The sequence below is a fragment of the Sus scrofa genome, chromosome 14 (genome assembly GCF_054392235.1).
Source record: "Sus scrofa isolate SSC_HxYL_T2T_F1_AM1 chromosome 14, Sscrofa_HxYL_maternal_Yorkshire_Landrace_v2.0, whole genome shotgun sequence".
In the NCBI taxonomy this organism is placed as follows: domain Eukaryota; kingdom Metazoa; phylum Chordata; class Mammalia; order Artiodactyla; family Suidae; genus Sus; species Sus scrofa.
In genome coordinates, this window is record NC_139396.1 from 50,043,514 (window position 1) to 50,062,651 (window position 19,138).

Genomic DNA, 19,138 nt, shown 5'->3' on the forward strand with positions numbered 1-19,138 from the left:
GCCCAGGTGCTTGTGATGCCAGTGACTTGCAGCGCTCACTATGGTGGTGGGGGTGATGCCCCAGGTTGGAGCTAGACCCTGGCCACTTCACTTGCATCTGGCCAGCAGGTCCCCAAGACACTAGGGTTGGCTTCTGGGACCAGGTGACACAGACACTGTGACAACTGAACTGGAGTAATCAGGGTGGCTTCTTGGAGGTGGTGGTTCTTAAAGAAAGGATGGACCGAGTGGAAGAAACCTGTATGGGCAGAGGTTGGAGGAGGACACCGGCGGGGGGGGGGGGGGGGCGGGAGGACAGGATTTCTGAGAGGGAACAAATAACGCCCAGTAAGGTAATTTGCTGGTTTTATGAAGTTGGGGGCTTGTTGGCTTGCAAGATCGCTGGATGGATTGAGGGAGAAACAGGCTAGGAGACCAGTGCGGGGCCAGTATGGGGAGCTGGCACAGTAGAGAAGGCCAAGACAGAGCCCCCTTGCCCCTGGGATGGGGTCGAGGCCAGACCACTTATGGGGCAGGTGAGGGGCCCTATGACGTGCGAGTGAGGGGTCACTGTGGAGCCAGCTGCCACTTAATGGCCACGTGACCCTGGCCAAGTCATTTGAACCCTCTGTGCCTCCGTTTCCCCATCTGTAAAATGGAACCGTGATACAGCTGTGAGGAGTGCCTCAGAGAGAGGATGTTTAATTCGGCCAAGACATGGTTTACTCGCCTGTGCACGAGTCACAAGTGGGACAAGGCAAGGAGGGAAGACAAGAATGTGTTCGCTAGGCTAGGAGGGAGGAGGAGAAGCTTCAGCTGATCCGGTGAAGCCTATCTGCTTGTTAACGTGAGTAAACTGATTTGATCACGGGCAGCTGGTGGGAGGGCTCCCTGGGCTTTCGGCCCTAGGAAGGCTAAGAAGAGGCCTCAAAAGAAATCGGTTTGGGAGTTCCTGTTGTGGCTCAGTGTGTTACACACCCAGCTAGTATCCATGAAGATGAGCGTTCGATCCCTGGCCTCACTCAGTAGGTTAAGGATCCCGCATTGCTATGGCTGTGGTGTAGGTCGGCAGCAGCAGCTCCAGTTTGACCCTTATCCTGGGAAGTAACATGTGCTGCAGGTACGACTCAAAAAAGAAATGGGTTTGTTTTCAAGGATTCTCCAGGAAGCTACGAGGGTTGAGCTGTGTTGGCCATGTGGCAAGCTGCCTTCCACCCCACCGCCTCTGGATTTCAGCCAGATCCTGCTTCCTCGTTAGAATTTGTCACCAGCCACCTCACAGTCATTGGGAAGATTAAATGCGTAAGATGCTGACAGCGGGGCCGGGCCGTCTGCAGGCAGTGAGTGCTCTGTGTACGCATCAGCCGCCACGGCTGCTGTTCTTGTGGCTACTCTGGGGAGAGGAGACGGGACAGTGGACGGAGTATCTGTTGGGGATGGGGGAGGGGAGGCTTCCAGGTTGGATGTGAGGCCTGCGATTGGCAGGGGTGACAGCAGAAGAGGCGGAGGCGAAGGGAGTCGGGACGAGTGTTTGTGGGCCAGAGCCAGCCCTTGAGCGTGGGAAGTGTTCCTGCCCCTGCGAGAGACGGACGACGCCCTGAGCTGCCCCCACCAGGGTCCCTGCTCAATTCAATTGCAGCAGAAGCTTTACGGTCCCAGCCACCAGGGAGGTGAGACCCTGTGCCCGTTTTGCAGATGCTTAGAGAAATTAGGGACAGGCTCTTTCCAGCGCCGTGCCCTTCCCCTCCCAGGGGCCTTAGAGAGGGACATCTGCCCCTCTGGGGGCTTGCCTGATGCATCGGGATCGGGAAGGGGGGCTGGGAGGAGGGCAGTCGATGGAAGGACCTTTTGCAGGCAGCATCCTGAGCCTGGGCAGCGGGGCACACTGGCCTCCAGTCTTTATTTGGGGGTTAGAACTCCCAAAGGGCTGGGGCAGGATTTAGAGGAAAGTAGCACCTCTTTCTGCCGGGGTCTGAGGAAAACCGGGGTGCGCTTGGGGGCCCACAGCCCGTGCGCCCCACCAACTTCCTCTTCCTCCCTGGCTGGGCCTCATGGAGCCCCCTGCGTACAAGAGGCAGGCTGGGGTTCCAACATCCCCAGGGAAGGAGAAAACCTTTGGCAGCCAAAAGACCCTTGGAAATATTCCAAGTGCAAGAGAATGACCTTGCTCGCTTCTCAGAGGCATGCATGCTACCTGGTCCCCAAGGAGACACTGAGATGGAGTTCAGAGAGCATGAGGCCCATCAGGGGTGACACCAGCAAAGACAAAGGGACCAGAAGCAGGACCCAGCAGGGACTAAGTCTTGGTCAACCAAGAGCCAAGACCCATGGAAGGGGTCCCATCCCATCTAGCTCCCACCGGCTGGGCACCGGGAAGGGCCTGGCTGCAGCTGGAACACTATAGCTGGAGGCCATCAGCTGCTTGTGTGCCTCAGAGGTGGCTTCTTGCAGAAGGACCCCAGGGGCACCGCCAAGGTCGAGGATTCACTGGCACCATAACTGCACGTGTTGGGAAGCCCCGCCCATGTTTCCTTCAAAGTGGACAGATTAGAGTTGTGACTGGAAAGCAAAGTTGAATCTTCCTGGTGCCAGCGATGTACCCCCCAGGCATGCATGTTTGCATAGAATCCCCTCTCTCAAGAACATGTTCCAAGGCTGCTTAATGTCTCCCTCATTGCGCTCACAGTCTGGGGTTCCAGAGGCCCCTCAAGGACAAGGATAAGATGGGAAGATGTTGTAACATGGTCAAGGCCACTGCTTAGTGGAGGCAGCTCAGGGCCCTCCTCCAGGGACAGGGCAGGTGTTGGGGGGTCCACCGAGGCCCAGCATGCAGAATGCAAAGCATGGGAGCATCAAACATGCAATTCCCAGGACCTTCCTTGAAATCGTCCCCCAGACAAGTCCCAGCCTGGAGCCTGGGCCTCTGCACTTTTAACATAGCTCCTGGGTGGAAGTGGTGCCCCTGACATGGGGGGACAGCCACAGGGCTCTGAGCCTGCAGAGCCTCCCTGTCCTGTGCGCAGCGGGGAAGGACCGTGGGCCTGTGAAAACCAATCCTGTCCTTGTGGGCCCTGAGGGTGTCAGAAACAAGGAAGAGGGAGCCTCTTTGGGTTTGCATGTTTTATTAAGATAATCAGTTGATTCTTAAGTTATTTCTTTGTTAATCAGAAAGCATCTCTGTGGAGAGAACAAGCACAGTCTGCGTAGATACGTAAAATATATCAGTCACTTTGCCTCCCCCGAACGTGAGCTCCGAGTCACCCCTCAGCCCCCGACGAGGAAGCTAAAGCCCCAGCCTCTGCTCCACATTGCAGGGGGCGGCCTGGGGAGTGGTGGGGGCGGCCCCATCCACTGGATCCATTCAGCTCTGACAGCAGCTCCTTGGCCACATCAGGGTCTTCTGGGGCATTCGTCCTGGGCAGCCCCGAGCATCCTGGCTTATCCTCTCCCTCTCCCGACCTGCATGTGTAAGGGGCGCCCAGCAGCACTGGTCCTGGAAGAGTCATCACAGGAGGGGCAGGAGGCCTGAGTGAGGGTGCCCCCCCCCCACGGAATCTCTTTAAGCTGTCAGCTGCTGGGGATCTTGGCGTAGGGGCTGTGGTCATTTCTGAGCCCTTCCATGCCTCCCTGGGCACCTGGCTCGAGCGCTCTGGCGAACAGGGATGAGGCTCTGGACACAATGCTCAAAGGCCTCAGTGCAGACAGCTCTGCCCTTCATCCCGCACACTGGGGCTCAGGCCCTGGGCAGCTCAGGCTGGTCCATCCCAGGCTGCTCCCCACGCTTCCAACACTAGCCACGGCATCAGTGTCCACTGTCCGACAGAGGCTGCCAAGCCACGGCTCTGGGTGTTCAGCTGCACACAGTTCAAAGTCCGGCTCCGGAAACAGCCCTCTCCAGGAGCATGTGGTGGTGCCTGGATGACACCCCTCTGCCCTCACATGCAGCCTGGGAGCTGGGGCAGCGGGGTGGGGGGCCCAGGTGCTAAAGAGCACCCACCTCCAGCCAAGGCTGGGACACCTCCCTCCTGCCAGCACTCAGGGTGTCCCCCGCTTCAAGGGCAGCCAAGGACACACGTCTCCTTCTCTCCCTGCCCATGTCTCCTCTCCCTGCCCATCGGGACAGCCACTGCCTACCCACCAGGTGCTCCTCGTGGGCCAGCAGCCAGGCCCCCGCTGCCTCATGCTGTGTAGGTGCTAATAAGATAGTTGTGTTGATTAGTTGGCCATGCAGACCAGACAGGATGCTGCCGGGGGAGCGGGCCAGGCAGTCGGCCAGGCCTCCCACCTCCCTCCGGCCCCAGCTTCCGGCCCACCGATCGTGATTGCAGAGTCCGTCCTCCGGCAGCAGGGCTGGCCACCCATCAGAGCGCGGCAGGGCCCAGGAGGCTGGGTCCAGGGCACTGGCACAGCTGCAGCTGCACGCTGGCCGTGAACCAGCGGCGGGGCCGGCCCAGGCTGAGGTGCAGGGTGGTGCGGAAGGAGCTGCTGGCGTGCTTGGGGAAGATGATGGTGGTGCTGCGGAAGTGCAGCGCGCGGGGCCGGGGCTCCAGGGTCAGCTGGCTGCGGTAGCTGCGCCAAGTGCAGTTGGGCGCTGCCACGATCGTCTCGCTGTAGGCGGTGACCGTGGGCACCGGAGCATAGAAGACCTTGTCCCGGAAGTGCTTCTCTGAGGCATACTTGACCTCCGAGTTGCAGCTGAGGAGGGCGGGAGGATGCGGGTGAGCCCAGGACCCCCACGTGAACAACATGGACCGCCCAGGCTCTTCGGAAATGCCAAGGTCAAAAGGACAAAGAAGGGCTGAGGGACCGAGCCGGCCTGGAGGAGACTCAAGAGGCATGATGACTAAGTGCCACTCGTGACCCTGGCTGGATCCTGAACTGGCATAAAAATAGGCCCTAAAAGGACATTTGGGGGCCATGGGTGGAATCTGACTGGGCAGTGGTGGTGTTTGCACTTTAGCTGTCCCAGTTTTGGCAAGTGGACTGTCATTATGGGAGAGGATGTCCCTGTTCTTAGGAAGGACACCAGCTGGAGTATTTCAGGGTTCAAGGTCAGCGTGTCACCAACATCCCAAATGGTTCAGAAAAAAATGTTTCGTGTCTGGAGAATGAGATCGCGAGCAAATATTCAAGCCAACAGGGCAAGACGAGAAGAACCAATGAATCTATTTTATGGGAGGTCCCTTGTATTCTTTTTTGTTGTTGTTGTTTTTGTTTTTGTTTTTTAGGGTCGTACCCATGGCATTTGTAAGTTCCCAGGCCGGGGGCCAAATCAAAGCTGCAGCTTCAGGCCTACGCCACAGACACAGCAATGTGGTATCCACGACATGTCTGCAGCCTACACCACAGCTCGTGGCAACGCTGGATCCTTAACCCACTGACCGAGGCCAAGGATCAAACCCGAGTCCTCATGGATACTAGCCGGGTTTGTAACCTGCTGAGCCACAACGGGAACTCTGTTCCTTGTACTCTTCCTGTGATTTTTCCATAAATTTGAAATTTTATCAAAATAAATTTCTCCCAAAGTAGCCTCAGCACCTCAAGATAAGTGACCCACTCCCGAGGGACCTACCGCGCCTTGTCCCCCAGCTCTGCTCCCAGAGAACTGCACTGGAAGGAAGAGCTCCAGGGAGGGGGCGGGGACTTCACCTGTCCCATCCTGACCGCACCCTGCAGGTGATCCATCTGGGAAGGGAAGCCGTGGTCCTCAGGGCCCAGGCAGCTCTTGCCACTCCTGCTGGGACCTCTGATAATAAAAACTAAAAAGGAGAGCTTGTTGGGAAGAGAAACCTATAAAGTGGACCTGTTTTTTTCCGGGGACCATATCCAGAGCCAGAGGAGCAGGAGGCAGTGCGCGTCACCTCCTGGCTGCCCAGGATGACATGGACAAATCCATCCTGAGAGCCCCGTGGGTACGCGGGTGAGACCCAAAGACCCGAGACTCCATCTTCTGGAAGCCTGACCCCCAGAAGGCTTCTCAGGAGGGCAGATGGCTGGAGGAAAGCTGTGGATGGGAAACGCCTGAACACAGAAGGCCAGGTGCCACCTGAGATGCCTCCACGTGGGAGGGCACCTAATACACAAGTGGGCTCCTTGGGAGATAAAGGTGCGAAATTACAGTCACCTGGATGCAGTGTTCACACACTCTGAGGGAAACACTGAGTGGGAAAGAGGGTCCTGGTTTGCCCATAGAGTTTGGTTACAGATCCCTAAAAACCTGGCAGGACGGGAGGGGAGAGGGAGTTGCATTAGGTGTGTGAGGGGTTATGTTGATTGTTTTCCAAACTCTCTGGGTGATTGGATTTGAAATAAAAATCAGGAGTTTCCTGATGGCTCTGCAGGTTAAGGATTTAGCATTGTCACTGCTGTGGCTCAGGCCACTGCTATGGTGTGGGTTCGATCCCTGGCCCTGGGACTTCCAGGTGCCTCAGGCACAGTCAAAAAAAAAAAAAAAAAAAAAGTAAAATAATAAAATTAAATCAGCCCGGTTGGAGGTGAAGGTTAGTGTGCAAATAAATGGCCGAATGTGAGCCTGGGACGGGGGATGGGGGACAGGGGACAGGGGACAGGGAAGGCTGCCTGGGAACAGAGTCTCTTCGAATCATGGCTGTGCCTCCTCAGGGTGCGGTGCCCAGAGGGGCTGCCTAAGGGAGGGGAGCCCCCTAGCCTGGCCTCCCCTACCCTCTAGGGGGTCAGGACCAGCCCCTGCCCCACCCCCACCCGGCCAAGCAGCCCCACTCACCGGATCTCGTGTGTGGGTTCAGGGTTCACTTCGATGCTCTCCCCAAAGAACACAGGCAGCATCCGGGGCCTCATCTCTCGAGCCAGGGCACTTGGGGGGAGGGCAGGGGGCTATGGGGAGAGTCAGGGACACAGGGTCACAAGAGCAGCCTTTCACCACTGCAGCCTCAGCTCTCTGCCGGGCAAAAGGGTCACCCTGCACCCTCCAGCCCCAGCTTAGTCTGCTTTGTGGGAACCATCAAGAAGCCCACCCCAGCAGTTCCCACTGTGGTGCAACAGGATCAGTGGCATCTCCGCAGAACCCGGACACAGGTTCGATCCCTAGTCCAGCACAGTGGGTTAAAGGATCTGGCACTGACAGTGTAGGTTGCAATTTCAGCTCAGATCTGATCCCCGGCCTGGGAAACTCCATATGCCATGGAGCGGCCAAAAAAGAAAACGGAGGAAAAAAAAGAAAAGAATAAATAAATAAATAAATAAAAAAGCCCATGCCTGTATCCTTCTGTGGAATCCAAGCACTCAGATGCCTATGGCGCCCCACCATGCCTGCCCCCCAGTTCCCAGGCATCGCAATAAGGGGACATGGTAATGGCCTCTTTCTATACTGCTCAGCGCACACCAAGCCCCCCTTGGTGACAGGCAGGTCAAAGCTCTTGGAGGGGCTGTAAAATGCACTCGTCCTTGGAAAGGGTGCAGCTCAGGGCTGGAGGCAACTCCTCGAGGGGGAGGGAGGGGATTCCTGCCACACCTGTGCTGTGACACATCTGCAGGGGGAGGGAACACAGGTGGGAACATCTCAGGAAGGAGGGTGTGGGCACTGGGTTTTGCCCAGCACCTATTTGTGCCTCCTCAAGGACAAGGATAGGTTTAGGCATGGGCCTGTGACTTGAGTTGAACCGAAGAGGCCTGCCCAGGTTTTCTGAGTTATGGGGAAAGCCACCTTGAGGTACCTAATCATGTGGTGGTTGGGCCGGGGGAGGGGGGGCAACTTGACACCACTTGAGTAAAACCTATCCAGAAGTGAAGTAATATGGAGGAGAGCAGGGGTCAAAGATGGCAAAAGGTCAAGTCTTGCCAATACCGACAGCCTGGATCAATCCATGCCTGAAGCCAACTTAGTCGTGAGCCCCAGCAAATTCACTTTGTGGCTCAAGACAACTTAAGTTACTTTTCTATCACTTGCAACCAGAAGACTTTCATCAAGGTGGAAAAAGAGAATACTGTGATTAAAGGCAGCTATCTATAGCCCCCTTGGGAAAGAGCCCCTTCAGGTATATGCAGAGAAATTGCTTCCTGCTCCCCCTTCCAAGTCAATCCCTGAAGTCCACACCTTGGGGCAACAAAGAGTCAAAGACCACTGCCACCCAGTTCTCCTCTCAGGGAAGTGGCAGGAGATCCCCCATCCTACCCTGCAGTCCACCCCTCAACCCCAGGTTCAGCCCCAAGCCACTCTGAGCTGAGGTAGGAGAAGCTCTTTATCCCAGACTTAGCCCTCTGGGCTTCTTCTCCCCTCCCACACTGTCCCAGGAAAACCTTCAGCACCCAACCATCCTCCAGTGACACTAAATCCACAGGAGGACCCAGAAAAGCAAGCATTTTGAAGGAGAAATCTGACACGTGACCGGACCAGGAGCCTCTCCAGAACCTTCTAAAGTAGCACTTGGCAGAATCCTCAGCATTCGCCGTGACTTCTTCCCATCAGATAAGGCTCTACCCTGACCGCAAGCCCGGACTTGAGCTGGGGAACCTCACGTCTGCAAATCAGCCCTCAGTTTTTCCTTCTTTTTTATGTCCTGTGTGGGCTCGCAAATACCAACCCATCATCAGCCAGTCCCAGCTCTCGGCCTCCACCCACACAGCGGGAAGCATACATCCCAGCCCCCTGGGGGATAGGGGCACATGACAAGTTCAGCCTGTGATGCGTGTCACCTCCAGACCAAGGATTTCACTGCCAGTGCAAGACCCTTTAGAGTTCCCTCTTCCTTTGGAGGCATCATTCACGATGGTGGCTACTTCGCCAGCATTTGACCCTCAGTTCCTCCCAGAGGCAGACCGCCCAGGCTCCACATCATGGTCAAGCCATGATGACCATTCAGTGAGAGCCGGAAGGAAACCTCTACTGTCTGACCGACGTGACTGCTTTGGAGATGTTTGTTACATAGCATCACATAGTGAAACTAACCTATGCAAGTACAGCAGCTGCCCCATGCAAGGCCACTTATTGCCCTGCCTCTGCTCAATCACCAAGTGCTCAATCAGCTCAGGAGACGTGGGGTGTGGGTCCCTCATCCACCTCGTTCACAGGGCCTTCCTTGTCCTCACCTAGATCACAGCAGCTGATGTTTTTTAAGTTTTATCTGCAGCAGGCACTTCTCTGAGCACACCATATTTTCACTCATTCAATCATGGGAGGGAGCTGTTACTGGTATCCCCATTTCATAGATGTGAAACTAAGGCTCAGAGTGGCTAAGTAACTTGCCTGAGGCCACACAGCTAGGAAGAGGCAGAGCTGGGTGGTTTTTCGTTGCTGCTGTTGTCTTGCTTTTTGGGTTTTTTTTGGCTGCCCCGTGGCATATGGAGTTCCAGGCCAGGGATCAGATCCAAGCTATAGTTGCAACCTAAGCCACAGCTGTGGCAATGCTGGATCCTTAACCCACTGTGCTGGGCTGGGAATGGAACCTGCATCCCAGTGCACCCAAGATGCCACCAATCCTGTTGGGCCACAGCGGGAACTCCCAGAGCTGGAGTTTAAACCTTGGTGGTCTGGCCACAGACTCTTGACCCTCACCCATGCTCCTCTGTTCCCTCTCCTACCCACAGGACTTGCACTGCAGCTCCAAGTCCTGTCCTGTCATCTCCTGCTCAGAGCAGGCTTGCCCTCATACACAGGATCAGGGAACTACCCACACAGGACTCTGCCCGTCTTTCACCAGCCTTGGCCATGCCCCAGGCTGCCTCTGCGCCTTGGTGTATGCTGTTCCCTCTCTCAGAAATGTCTTTCTGATCCTTCTCACTTGGTCCTAGTGCAACAACTCAGTCCCCAGCTCCCTGTCTTCCCAGTCATCTTCTGCGGGGTCCCTGGAGATCCCACCTGCTGGCCTCTATGGCCGTGACCCCTTTGTGTGTCTGTCACCCCCAGACTGTGAGCTCCTTAAGACTCAGGACCTGATGACCTCCTTGGCTCCAGGGCCTGGTACCTCGCAGACCCCATGCTAGCCAAAGGAAGGACCTCATGAGCAAAGCAGCACCCTGCCCCCCAATCTGTGAGCCCCCCAGGCCAGGTCCACACCTGTCTTCAAATTTGGTATCAGCCTATGGACATGGTCACCACAGCCTCAGATGGTGTCCCCAGTACAGGGACAGAGGAAGGACCACAAGAAGAGAAGATCCGAGACTTGGAGAAAGAAGGGGGGTCCCCACAGGCCCCCAGCAGCTGTCCTCAAGGTGGCCCCCTCTCTCCCTTGCTGGGCGTGGCAGGTGGAAGAATGACCTGAAAGCTGTGCACATCCTAGTCCCTGGAATCCAGAAACGTGTGACCATATAGGGCAAAAGGGACTCTGCCAACGTGGTTAAGGACCTTGAGATAGAAGACTGTCCTGGATGTTCCTGTGGGCTCGATGTCATCACAAAGTCCTTGTAAGTGAACAGGAGGAGGCAGGAGGGTTGGCGGCAGAGAGAGACTGAAGATTATGCTGCTGCCATAGGGAGGGAGGAAGGGGCCGCAGGCCAAGGAGTGTGGGCAGCGTCTAGAAGGTGGACAAGGCAAGGCTTCTCCCCTAGAGCACCGAGAAAGGACGTCTTTGCCAAGATCCTGGATTTTAGCCCGTGAGACATAGTTTAGATTCCTAACCTTCGGAACCATAAGATATTAAATATGGGTTGTTTTAAGTCATTATGTACGCGGCCATTTGTTACAGGGGTGATAGGAAGCTCATGCACGGTGGGGCCGGGGCAAACAACTCCCCTCTTAGGGCTGCAGCCTCCTGTCCCCATAGTGGGGCAACAGGAGCACACACCCCCCTACCCCCCACACCAGGTACAGTTAGGACTGAGTGATTCAAAGTGTATAAGCGTGTGGACAGTGCCGGGCATGGAGCGAGCACTGTGTACAAGTCGGCTTCTATCATGAGCACGGTTCACAAAGGTTCAAGGGGTGGGGATGGGGGTCCTCTGGGGAGAGTATAATCCACACCCTTGACCTTGAGACAACCCTGTTCCTACCTTCCAGAGGCAAGCACATATCATTTCAGGAGATTTAAATTTAAAAGAAAATAGTGACAAGATTCAGGCACTTCCCGCGGCTTCTGTGGCTCTATTAAATCCCCACTGACCTCAGGTGTAAAAGCCCACAAGCTGATGTTCATACAGGATCATACTCTCTCCCCAAAGACTATCTGAAGTACAGCATGTTCTCACATGTGTGCAGGGGTTTGCTGAGCACCTACTATGCGCTGGTCACCATGTGGGTTGGATGAGGCACGGTGCCTTTCAGGGCTCTTCTTGCTCAAGAAGGGGGTGACATGTGGACATGAAGAGGAGAGAGGATGATGCAAGCATGTGAGAGCATGTGAACATGGATGCTAAGGTTTTCGGGTGTCTCTTCTCTCCCAACAGGTACAAGGGCTGGAGGGAGGGACGGGCCGCCTGCTACCGGTTTTTATCACCCCCCACCCCCGAGGAAGAATAATTCCCAAGCTCAGGAGTAGGGAGGATTTCCTTGGGAGGCAAAGCATTCCGTGCAGAGCTGGGTACCACCATCCCTCTCAGGTCCACCCAAACCTCCCACCACAGCTCGAGGGCACATTCAGGGCCCCCTTCCAGCCAGATCTCACTCTACAACTGACTAGCTGCCAGCAGAGGAGACAAGGCTGACCTCACAGGCTGGGCCAAGAAGCTGGAGCTCTGGGCACAATTTTCCAAAGAGCCCCTGGTGGAAAAAACATCTAGAATCCACCCCCTGGGATAGGGGAAGCAGCTGAAAACCCAGATGCAGGCTGGCATCCAGGGGCCTGGGCGACAGAACAGCTCCGGAAGTCATTGCTGAGGCCCAAGGCCGGACGCAGTGTGGGAGATGGTGGAAGCTCCTGGCTGCCCCACAGCCACGGATATTGCTCAGAGCCCAGCCTTGCAGCTGCAGCGCTATCTTTTTTTCTTTTCTTTCCTTTTTTCTTTTTTTTGCTTCTTAGGGCCACACCCACAGCTTATGGAGGTTCCCAGGCTAGTCATCGAATCGGAGCTGTGGCTGCCAGCCACAGCCACATCAGATCTAAGCCACATCTGTGACCTACACCACAGATCACAGCAACACCGGATCTTTAACCCACTGGGTGAGGCCAGGGATCGAACCCACAACCTCATGGTTCCTAGTCAGATTCATTTCCACTGCGCCATGATGGGAACTCCTGCAGCGCTATCTTAACATCAAAATGGCTGGGAGCAGGCCTGGAAGGCACACTGCTGACCTCACAAAAGCAGTCCCAGAGCCACACTGGACAGATGCTTCTCAGAGATGGGGTCACATTCTGATTGGAGCCACCAGGGTGGGGGCAGGCCAAAGAGGGGGCTCAGGCTCCCGCCCAGGGGACCCCCTGCTGCTGCTGCACATGCTAGCCTGGTCTGGGCCATCTGTAGCAAAGGAAGCCCCCAGGCACACTTCTCCTCCCCACCCCCCAATCCTGGGGCAGCCGCACCCCAGCTCATTTCCCCAAAGGCCCGGGTTCTTGTTCTTCTCTGAAAAGGACCTAGCAAGAGACATCACCTCCAGCCACCTGCTCACTGTGCCTCAGTTGGCTTATCTGTGCCGTGAGGCTGTGCCATTGGTGAGGCCCACAGCCCAGATTCCCAGGGTGCAGGCTGGGCAGTGTCCTCGGGCCCCCTGGGGGGCAGGAGCAGGGGCAGATCAGCTGAGTCCCTGGTGCAGAGATGTAGAGAGCTGAAGGCCAGACCCCTGTCTCCCAGACACTGTGCCCCACACCTGGGGTGGCAACACAGCTGGACCAGCCTCCAGCTTCCAGCCCCTTCTAGGGACCCGGAGAGCCCTGTTCCAGCCTGGCTCCTTAGAGGCAGCCGGACCCAGGGAACAGTGGGCAGCAGGCTGCCCTCCGCCCCCAGGCCCCACCCACCTCACCCACTGAGTCATGTGCCTTCCCCAGGGTAAATACAGGATGGCTGCAAGTAAAGATACATTGTGCACTCTGCAGAGCTCCCCCTTTCTGGCTGAGGTACAGGGCTCAGCCCAGAGGACGGCAGAGGAAGATAAGCCCTTGCTGTGAGAGTTCCGTGCCACCCCGAGACGGCCCAGCCTGACCCAGGGTCTCTGCTGGGCTGGCAGGGACAGGTAGAGACAATACGGTGGTGTTCGTGCCCCAGCCTGGGTGACGCACAGTGCCCCCCGCCACCTGCCACAGCGTGGGATGTGTCTGAAGCCCACACTGGGACCCTCAGAGCCTCCAGTTTTCCCTTCAGTCAGGAAGTATCAAGCTCCCCCTCCATGGAGGGTGAGAGGCAGGAGGAAGGGCCAGGGAGACCACACACTGGTACAGGGGAGAGACACCCTCACCAAAGCCACAGGGAGCCTTTGTAAGGACTGTCCATCCGTCTATCCATCCATTTATCCATCCACCCATCCACTCTTCTGTCTATGCATCTGGCCCTTCTCAAAGCCACTGACCTTACTGGCAAGAGATGGCTTTTGCTGCGATTGAAATTAAACTTAACTTCACTGTGCATTGAGATTAGAGACCAAAAGTTTCCATGCTGGGCTAAGGTTGACGCTGAACTTCACCTACGAAGCCATGAGAAAAGCGACCCAAGGAGGGCCATTTAAGCCTCAAGAATTCTCATCTTTCTTTCTTTCCTTTCTTTTCTTTTCTTTCTTTCTTTCTTTTCTTCAGCATATGGAAATTCCCAGGCTACGGGTCAAATCAGAGCTGCAGTTGCCAGCCTATGCCATTGCCACAGCAATGCGGGATCTGAGCTGCACCTGCAACCTACACCACCACTCACAGCAACACCGGATCCTTAACCCACTGAGCAAGGCCAGGAATTGAACCTGTGGTCGTCATGGATACTAGGTGAGTTCTTAACCTGTTGATCCACAACAGGAACTCCTCTCATCCTTCTTATGAAAGGCCTTGGTGGCAAATCAGGGTAGGGAGGGGGGAACTCCAAAAGGCTCTTTGCCCATCCCCAACATGGTACTACAGAGGAGGTGACCGGGGCCAGGCTGAGGGAGCCCAGGAGACCCCAAATGGCACAGGCCTGGAGTCTAAAACTCAAAGCAATGAAGCTGAGCAAACACAGTACCAGAGATTGGAGACAGGGCTGAAGGACTGAGCTACTCCCCAAGACCATCAGACAGGTGGACCCAAGTGAGCAGGATGGTGGTGGGTTGGCTTGTGACCCCCACACAAAGTTATGTTCAGGTCCTAACCCCTAGAACCCATAAAGGGGACTCTGTTTGGAAATAGGGTCTTTTCAGCTGTGATCAAGTTCAGATGAGGTCCCGCTGGGCGGGGTGGCCCTAATTCAACATGGCAGTGTCCTTATAAAAAGAGGGAACTTTAGACATGGGAAACAGAGAAGGAAGAAAGCCACGTGGGATGGAGGCAGAGGCGGAGGGATGCGTCCACAAGCCAAGGGTGGCCAGTCACCACGAGAAGCTGGGACAGACGCATGGGAAGGTCCTTCCCTAGACTTTCAGGGGGAACGGGCCCGGCTGACATCTGGATCTCAGACTTCCAGCCCCTTTGTGACATATCCGTTCCCCCCACCCCAGCAGGGAGGCCAGGAGTCCCCAGGGAAAAAAGGAGAGTCCCTGTCAGTCCCCACCTGGTGGCATTTCCCTAGGAAAGTGGTTCCTGCTTGTTCCCTCATCCCCGGAGTACCTGGCAGGTGTGAGCCTATTTGTCTTCTTTTCACACGAAAGCTACAGGTAGATCGTCTCAGACAGGTGAGCCTTTCACAGAGATGCGGCTGTCAGACGTGTTGCCGAATTTCTGCTGGAGGCCACTTCATCCAGGATCAAGCAGACAGGGGCTGAAAGGAGGCGCCAGGGTTTCTGGCTCCTCGTGGTCTCCCTTTCTGCAAACAGGCTCCACCCTCCTCCACCTGACACACCTGGCTCTCTTCCACCTGCGCTTGCTCAGGCACCTTCGCTGGTCAGGGATACACCTGTGAGCCTGCAAGGGGACCATGCCGGCTGACCCCTGTCTCCTCAGGCCATCTGTCCATCCATTCATCCATCCATTTCTCTTTCCAATTGTCTGTCCTTCTGTCTGTGCATCTATTCATCCATCCTCCATCCATCCATCCATTTATTCATCCTCTGTCCATACCTTCATCCACTCGACCATTCATCCATCCCCCATCCATCCATCTACCTATCCATTTGCCTGTCCATCCACCTATCTACCCATTTATCTCTCCATCCATCCATCCACTCACCTGTCCATCCGTCTATCCATCCATTTATCCATTCATCCACCTGTCCTCTTATCCATCCATATGTCCATCCACCCATCCATTTACCCATCCATCTGACCTTCCATCCTTCCTAATCCTAGGCACTAACTCCCTAAATTCCTAACTCCCTTCCTTCTCTGGCCTCACCCTTGGGAGGTGGGGGTGAGCAGGCATGGTGACAGCCAAGATCCTAAGAGGCAGTTGTAACCAAGATTTCAAAGAGCTGGGCAGCCCCAGGAAATTTTTAAGGATGGGGCAAAGACAACTCACTCCCCACCACGAGTTCTACCTGGACGTGGTCCCCCAAGGGCTCCTCTCAGGATCTGGGTCCAGGGAAGCAGTGCCTCATCCTTAGGGCAACTCTCCAGTGTGCACTCAGAAGCACACTCGATGTATAAACAGACCCTGGGAGATCGGATGGGCTGACAGGAGCAACACACGATGCGGCCCAGGACACTGGATACGAGAAAACCCAGGCCCACACCTGAGGAGGTGACAGCAAAGACTGGCACCTCCTGTCACCACTCCACAGTGGGCCAAGCCCTTCATCAGAGATCAGTGATGTGTCATCAGCTCACCCGCCCCCATGGTGGCTGTACCCTCAAACATGCACCCCAGAGAGCACGACTTGAGATCCCAAATGTCATCTGTGAGCTCCCTGGGGCAGCACAGTGGGACAGGGCTAGTTCCCCAAGCAGCCACATTAACTGGAGGAGCTAGGTGTCTGCCACACGCACTCACTCACCCTTCCTGGGAGCACAACCCTTTCTCCGCAGTGCCCCCTGAGTCCCACAGCTTGGCTGGGCCAGACAGGGAGGAAGGACACGGGCTGCTTCCCCAATCTGGAGCTGGCGGTCCCGGCCCGGGTGCTCGAAGGTGGCACAGACTTGTCTTGTTCACAGCTGTGGCCCTCACCCTGCCTGGCTTAAATATTTGTGGGATAAATGCGGCTGACAGGCAAACTTCTGCTGGCCCGGCAGGCAGCCTGGGCCAGCGGTGCCCTGCAGGAGAGCAGCCTTCCCAACCCCACCCCCCGCCCATGGAGCCAAGCCCTCCACAGAGCCTGTTCTGCATGGGCACCTCTCAGTCAGGTCTCTGATTTGGGTTTCTAATTTAGGGGGTATGGGAGCCCTTGGAGCCTTTTAAAAAATAAAAATAAAACAGTCACAAATACATGTTTAAAAGACCAGATGGAATTTTACTTTCTGCCCTCAGCTTGGTCTGCAAGTCCCTGAGCTGGCCTCTGCCAGCCTCACCGTTGCCACTCAACCTCGCTATCTTGCTCCTGCCTCAGGACCTTTGCACTTGCCATTCTCGTGAACTGACACACTTCAGCCCCAAAACCACAAAGGTCACTCTCTCATTTTTTTCTGGTGTCCATTAAATGTCACTTCCTGGACCACCCTGTCTAAAGGAGCTCCACCCTCACCTACTTTTTGTCATAAGGGCATTTAACAATCCACCTGGTACTCTAGCACATATTTAAGTTGGCGACTGTCTCTCCCACTAGAATGCCAGTTCCAGGAGGGCAGAGACCTTGAGCATCTTGTTCACCGCTATGTCACCCATGGCTTAAAGCGGTGCCTCACATATAGTAAGTGCTCAGTAAGTACTGGTGTGACGAATGAGTCTCAGATCACCATTTGGTGTGGGAATTCCTAGGAACATTACCATCTTGGTTCCAAAGAATGAGCAAGAAAAATTTACGGTCAAGGTAGGGTGGGGGTAGGGGGCTCATAACACCCAGCCTGGTCCTCAGTACCTTTAAAAATGTCTTGGGGTGCAACATCCCAGCCAGCCAGTTACCCTACATCCCTACATCCAGGGGGTACTGTCCGGAAGGTCAGTCCAGTTTATGAAAACAAAGTGGGGGACACTGGGACCTCTCCGAGGGAGTGAAGCGTGAGCAAATTTAACATGCACGTCTAGCATAATAAAGAGGGTGACAAGCTGGTGAGGACCTCAGTGGCCTGGGGGTGGGGACAGAACTACAGCTCACCCCCCTGGCTGGGGCACGTGCTCCCCACTTTGACTGGAAAGGCAGTGCTGGGAACTGGGTGTCAGAGCATAGACACCTACCCCAGGTTGAGACTCAAGAGTCATACAGCGTGACACACAACACAAAGGCGGGCGGGGGGCAATGCGAACCTGGTCCTGTTTGCCACCAGCCTCTTTCTGGGCATTTGAAACCATCGGCTCCAAGATGCAGGAGCGGTTTCTGTCCCTTTGTGCGAGGTCGGCAGCCCATATTTTGCCTCTGTCTGCGCCTGGAATGCGTTCTCAGTGAGTCATCTGCAAGCAGGGCGTCGTTAAACACCAGATTAGCAACCTTTAACAGGAGTTAACCAGGAGGTGGGGCGCCCTGCGTGACAGTAACTTAGGTGACCGGGGCCCCTGCTGCAGGCCCAGGGGCTAAGAAGAGGTTGCCCATGGCAATTGTTTCCTCTCTTCTTATTAAAAACGTCGTCACCATGGAGTTCCCTGGTGGCTCCAGCAGTTAAGGATCTGACATTGCCACTCTGATGGATGGCTCGAGTTGCTGCTGTGGTGTGGGTTCAATCCCTGACCTAGGGACTCCTGCATGCCATGGGTGTGTGTGGGGGGGGGAAGCAACATCTCCAAATCCAGTGGATTCCCAGGCATTTTTTTTTTAATTAAAAAAAAAAAAAAAAACTCACCACTCAGGTAGTTAATTCGCTACACAGTGAAAAGAAGGATGATGTTAGGTTTAAGGGTAGAGACTCCAAAGCCCAATTTCCTGGGTTCGATTCCAGCAGGGCCACTTACCCACCTTGGGCAAATCATTAACCTCTGTGCCTCAGCTTCCACCTCTGGAAAATGGGTGTAATAGAGCACCTACATACTTCATAGGGATACTGTGAACATGAAATGAGTTGATGAAAGGAAAGAGCTCAGAACAGTTCCTAGCACCTGGAAAGGCTATTTAAATACAGATGTCAGGACTTTCGCAGAAACAGTCCCGGATTTTGCCTTGGAGCCAAATTAAAAAGATCAGAGACAGTGCCACTCCATACCTGGCATCTAGTTAGCAAGGAGGGGAAAAAACTAAAATCAACTAGGACAGCCAAGACAAGTAAGCCAGGCACACTGTTCTTATGGCTGCCTCTGGCTGGCCTGGCTGGCAGAAAAAAAGCAGCCAGAAAAACCTTCTATAAGAAGGATTCTGGGTCAGCTGAAGAATAAAGGGGAAGGCTGGTCCCTTGTCCCTTTCCTCCAAGCCCCATTGTGTGGGACACCACAGGGATTTAGTCCCAACGTGAGCAGCCCAAATATCCCCCATTCAATTGTGCCAAGTCCAAGACATTCTTGCAGGAAGGCTGGCGCGTTCAGACAGCAGGATCAAGTTCACTGCAAACGGCCTGGGTCACATCTATCAATCCCTGGAAGTCCCAAATGCCTCTCTCGCCCCCCAGCCTCCCTAAAGAGAAACCAAAGTTCAAATTCAACACATGATTTGGGTCTAAGACACGGAGTTCCCAAACTTCGCAGCACACTAGAATCACCTGGGGAGCTTTGAGAAACCTTGACGCCCTGTCGCAGCTTCTACCAATCAGATGATAATGTCTGGAGATACAAGGTGGGAATGGATATTTTTTAAAGATTCAGAGAGATTTCAGGGCCCACCCAAGTTTGGACTAAGGAGCAAGGGGCACACAAGTGACATTCCTGTCAATAGGCTGGAAGCAGGGGAACCATTTGTTTCTACTATTGGGAGGATTTCCAGCCGGTGGAAGAAGCAGTTGCTGCCCTGTGAAGTGCCAGGCGAGCATTGTGGGGCGGGGGGTGGGGGGGGTGGGCATGAAAGTGGAATTGGGCTGGAGTTGTGCTCGTTTTTTTTCACCCAGCAGGAAAGATGTTAAGGCGCCTGGAGAGCGGGGGAAATGCCCCTGGGATCACAGGCAGCCTCCCGATTTCAACTTGTCCTTTCCTCAAG

At 55.1% G+C, this 19,138-nt stretch overlaps 1 protein-coding gene across 9 annotated transcripts in view; it reads right to left on the reverse strand.

Annotated features, from left to right (window-relative positions):
* Nucleotides 1–3,084: 3,084 nt before the first annotated feature.
* Nucleotides 3,085–19,138, reverse strand: part of RFLNA (refilin A) — a 199,074-nt gene continuing 183,020 nt past the window's right edge. For 7 of the 9 annotated variants that reach the window (XM_084996322.1, XM_084996323.1, XM_021072253.2 and 4 more), the window contains 2 exons: nt 6,722–6,831; nt 3,085–4,674 (listed from right to left, as the gene is read on the reverse strand). In XM_084996322.1, the coding sequence (XP_084852448.1) occupies nt 6,740–6,831 (92 nt within the window). In that variant the 3' untranslated portion in view covers nt 3,085–4,674; nt 6,722–6,739. Of the gene's footprint in view, nt 4,675–6,721; nt 6,832–14,606; nt 14,901–15,472; nt 15,640–17,331; nt 18,769–19,138 lie in introns of those variants that run through there. The other 2 variants (XM_084996325.1, XM_084996324.1) reach the window with 2 other exon arrangements.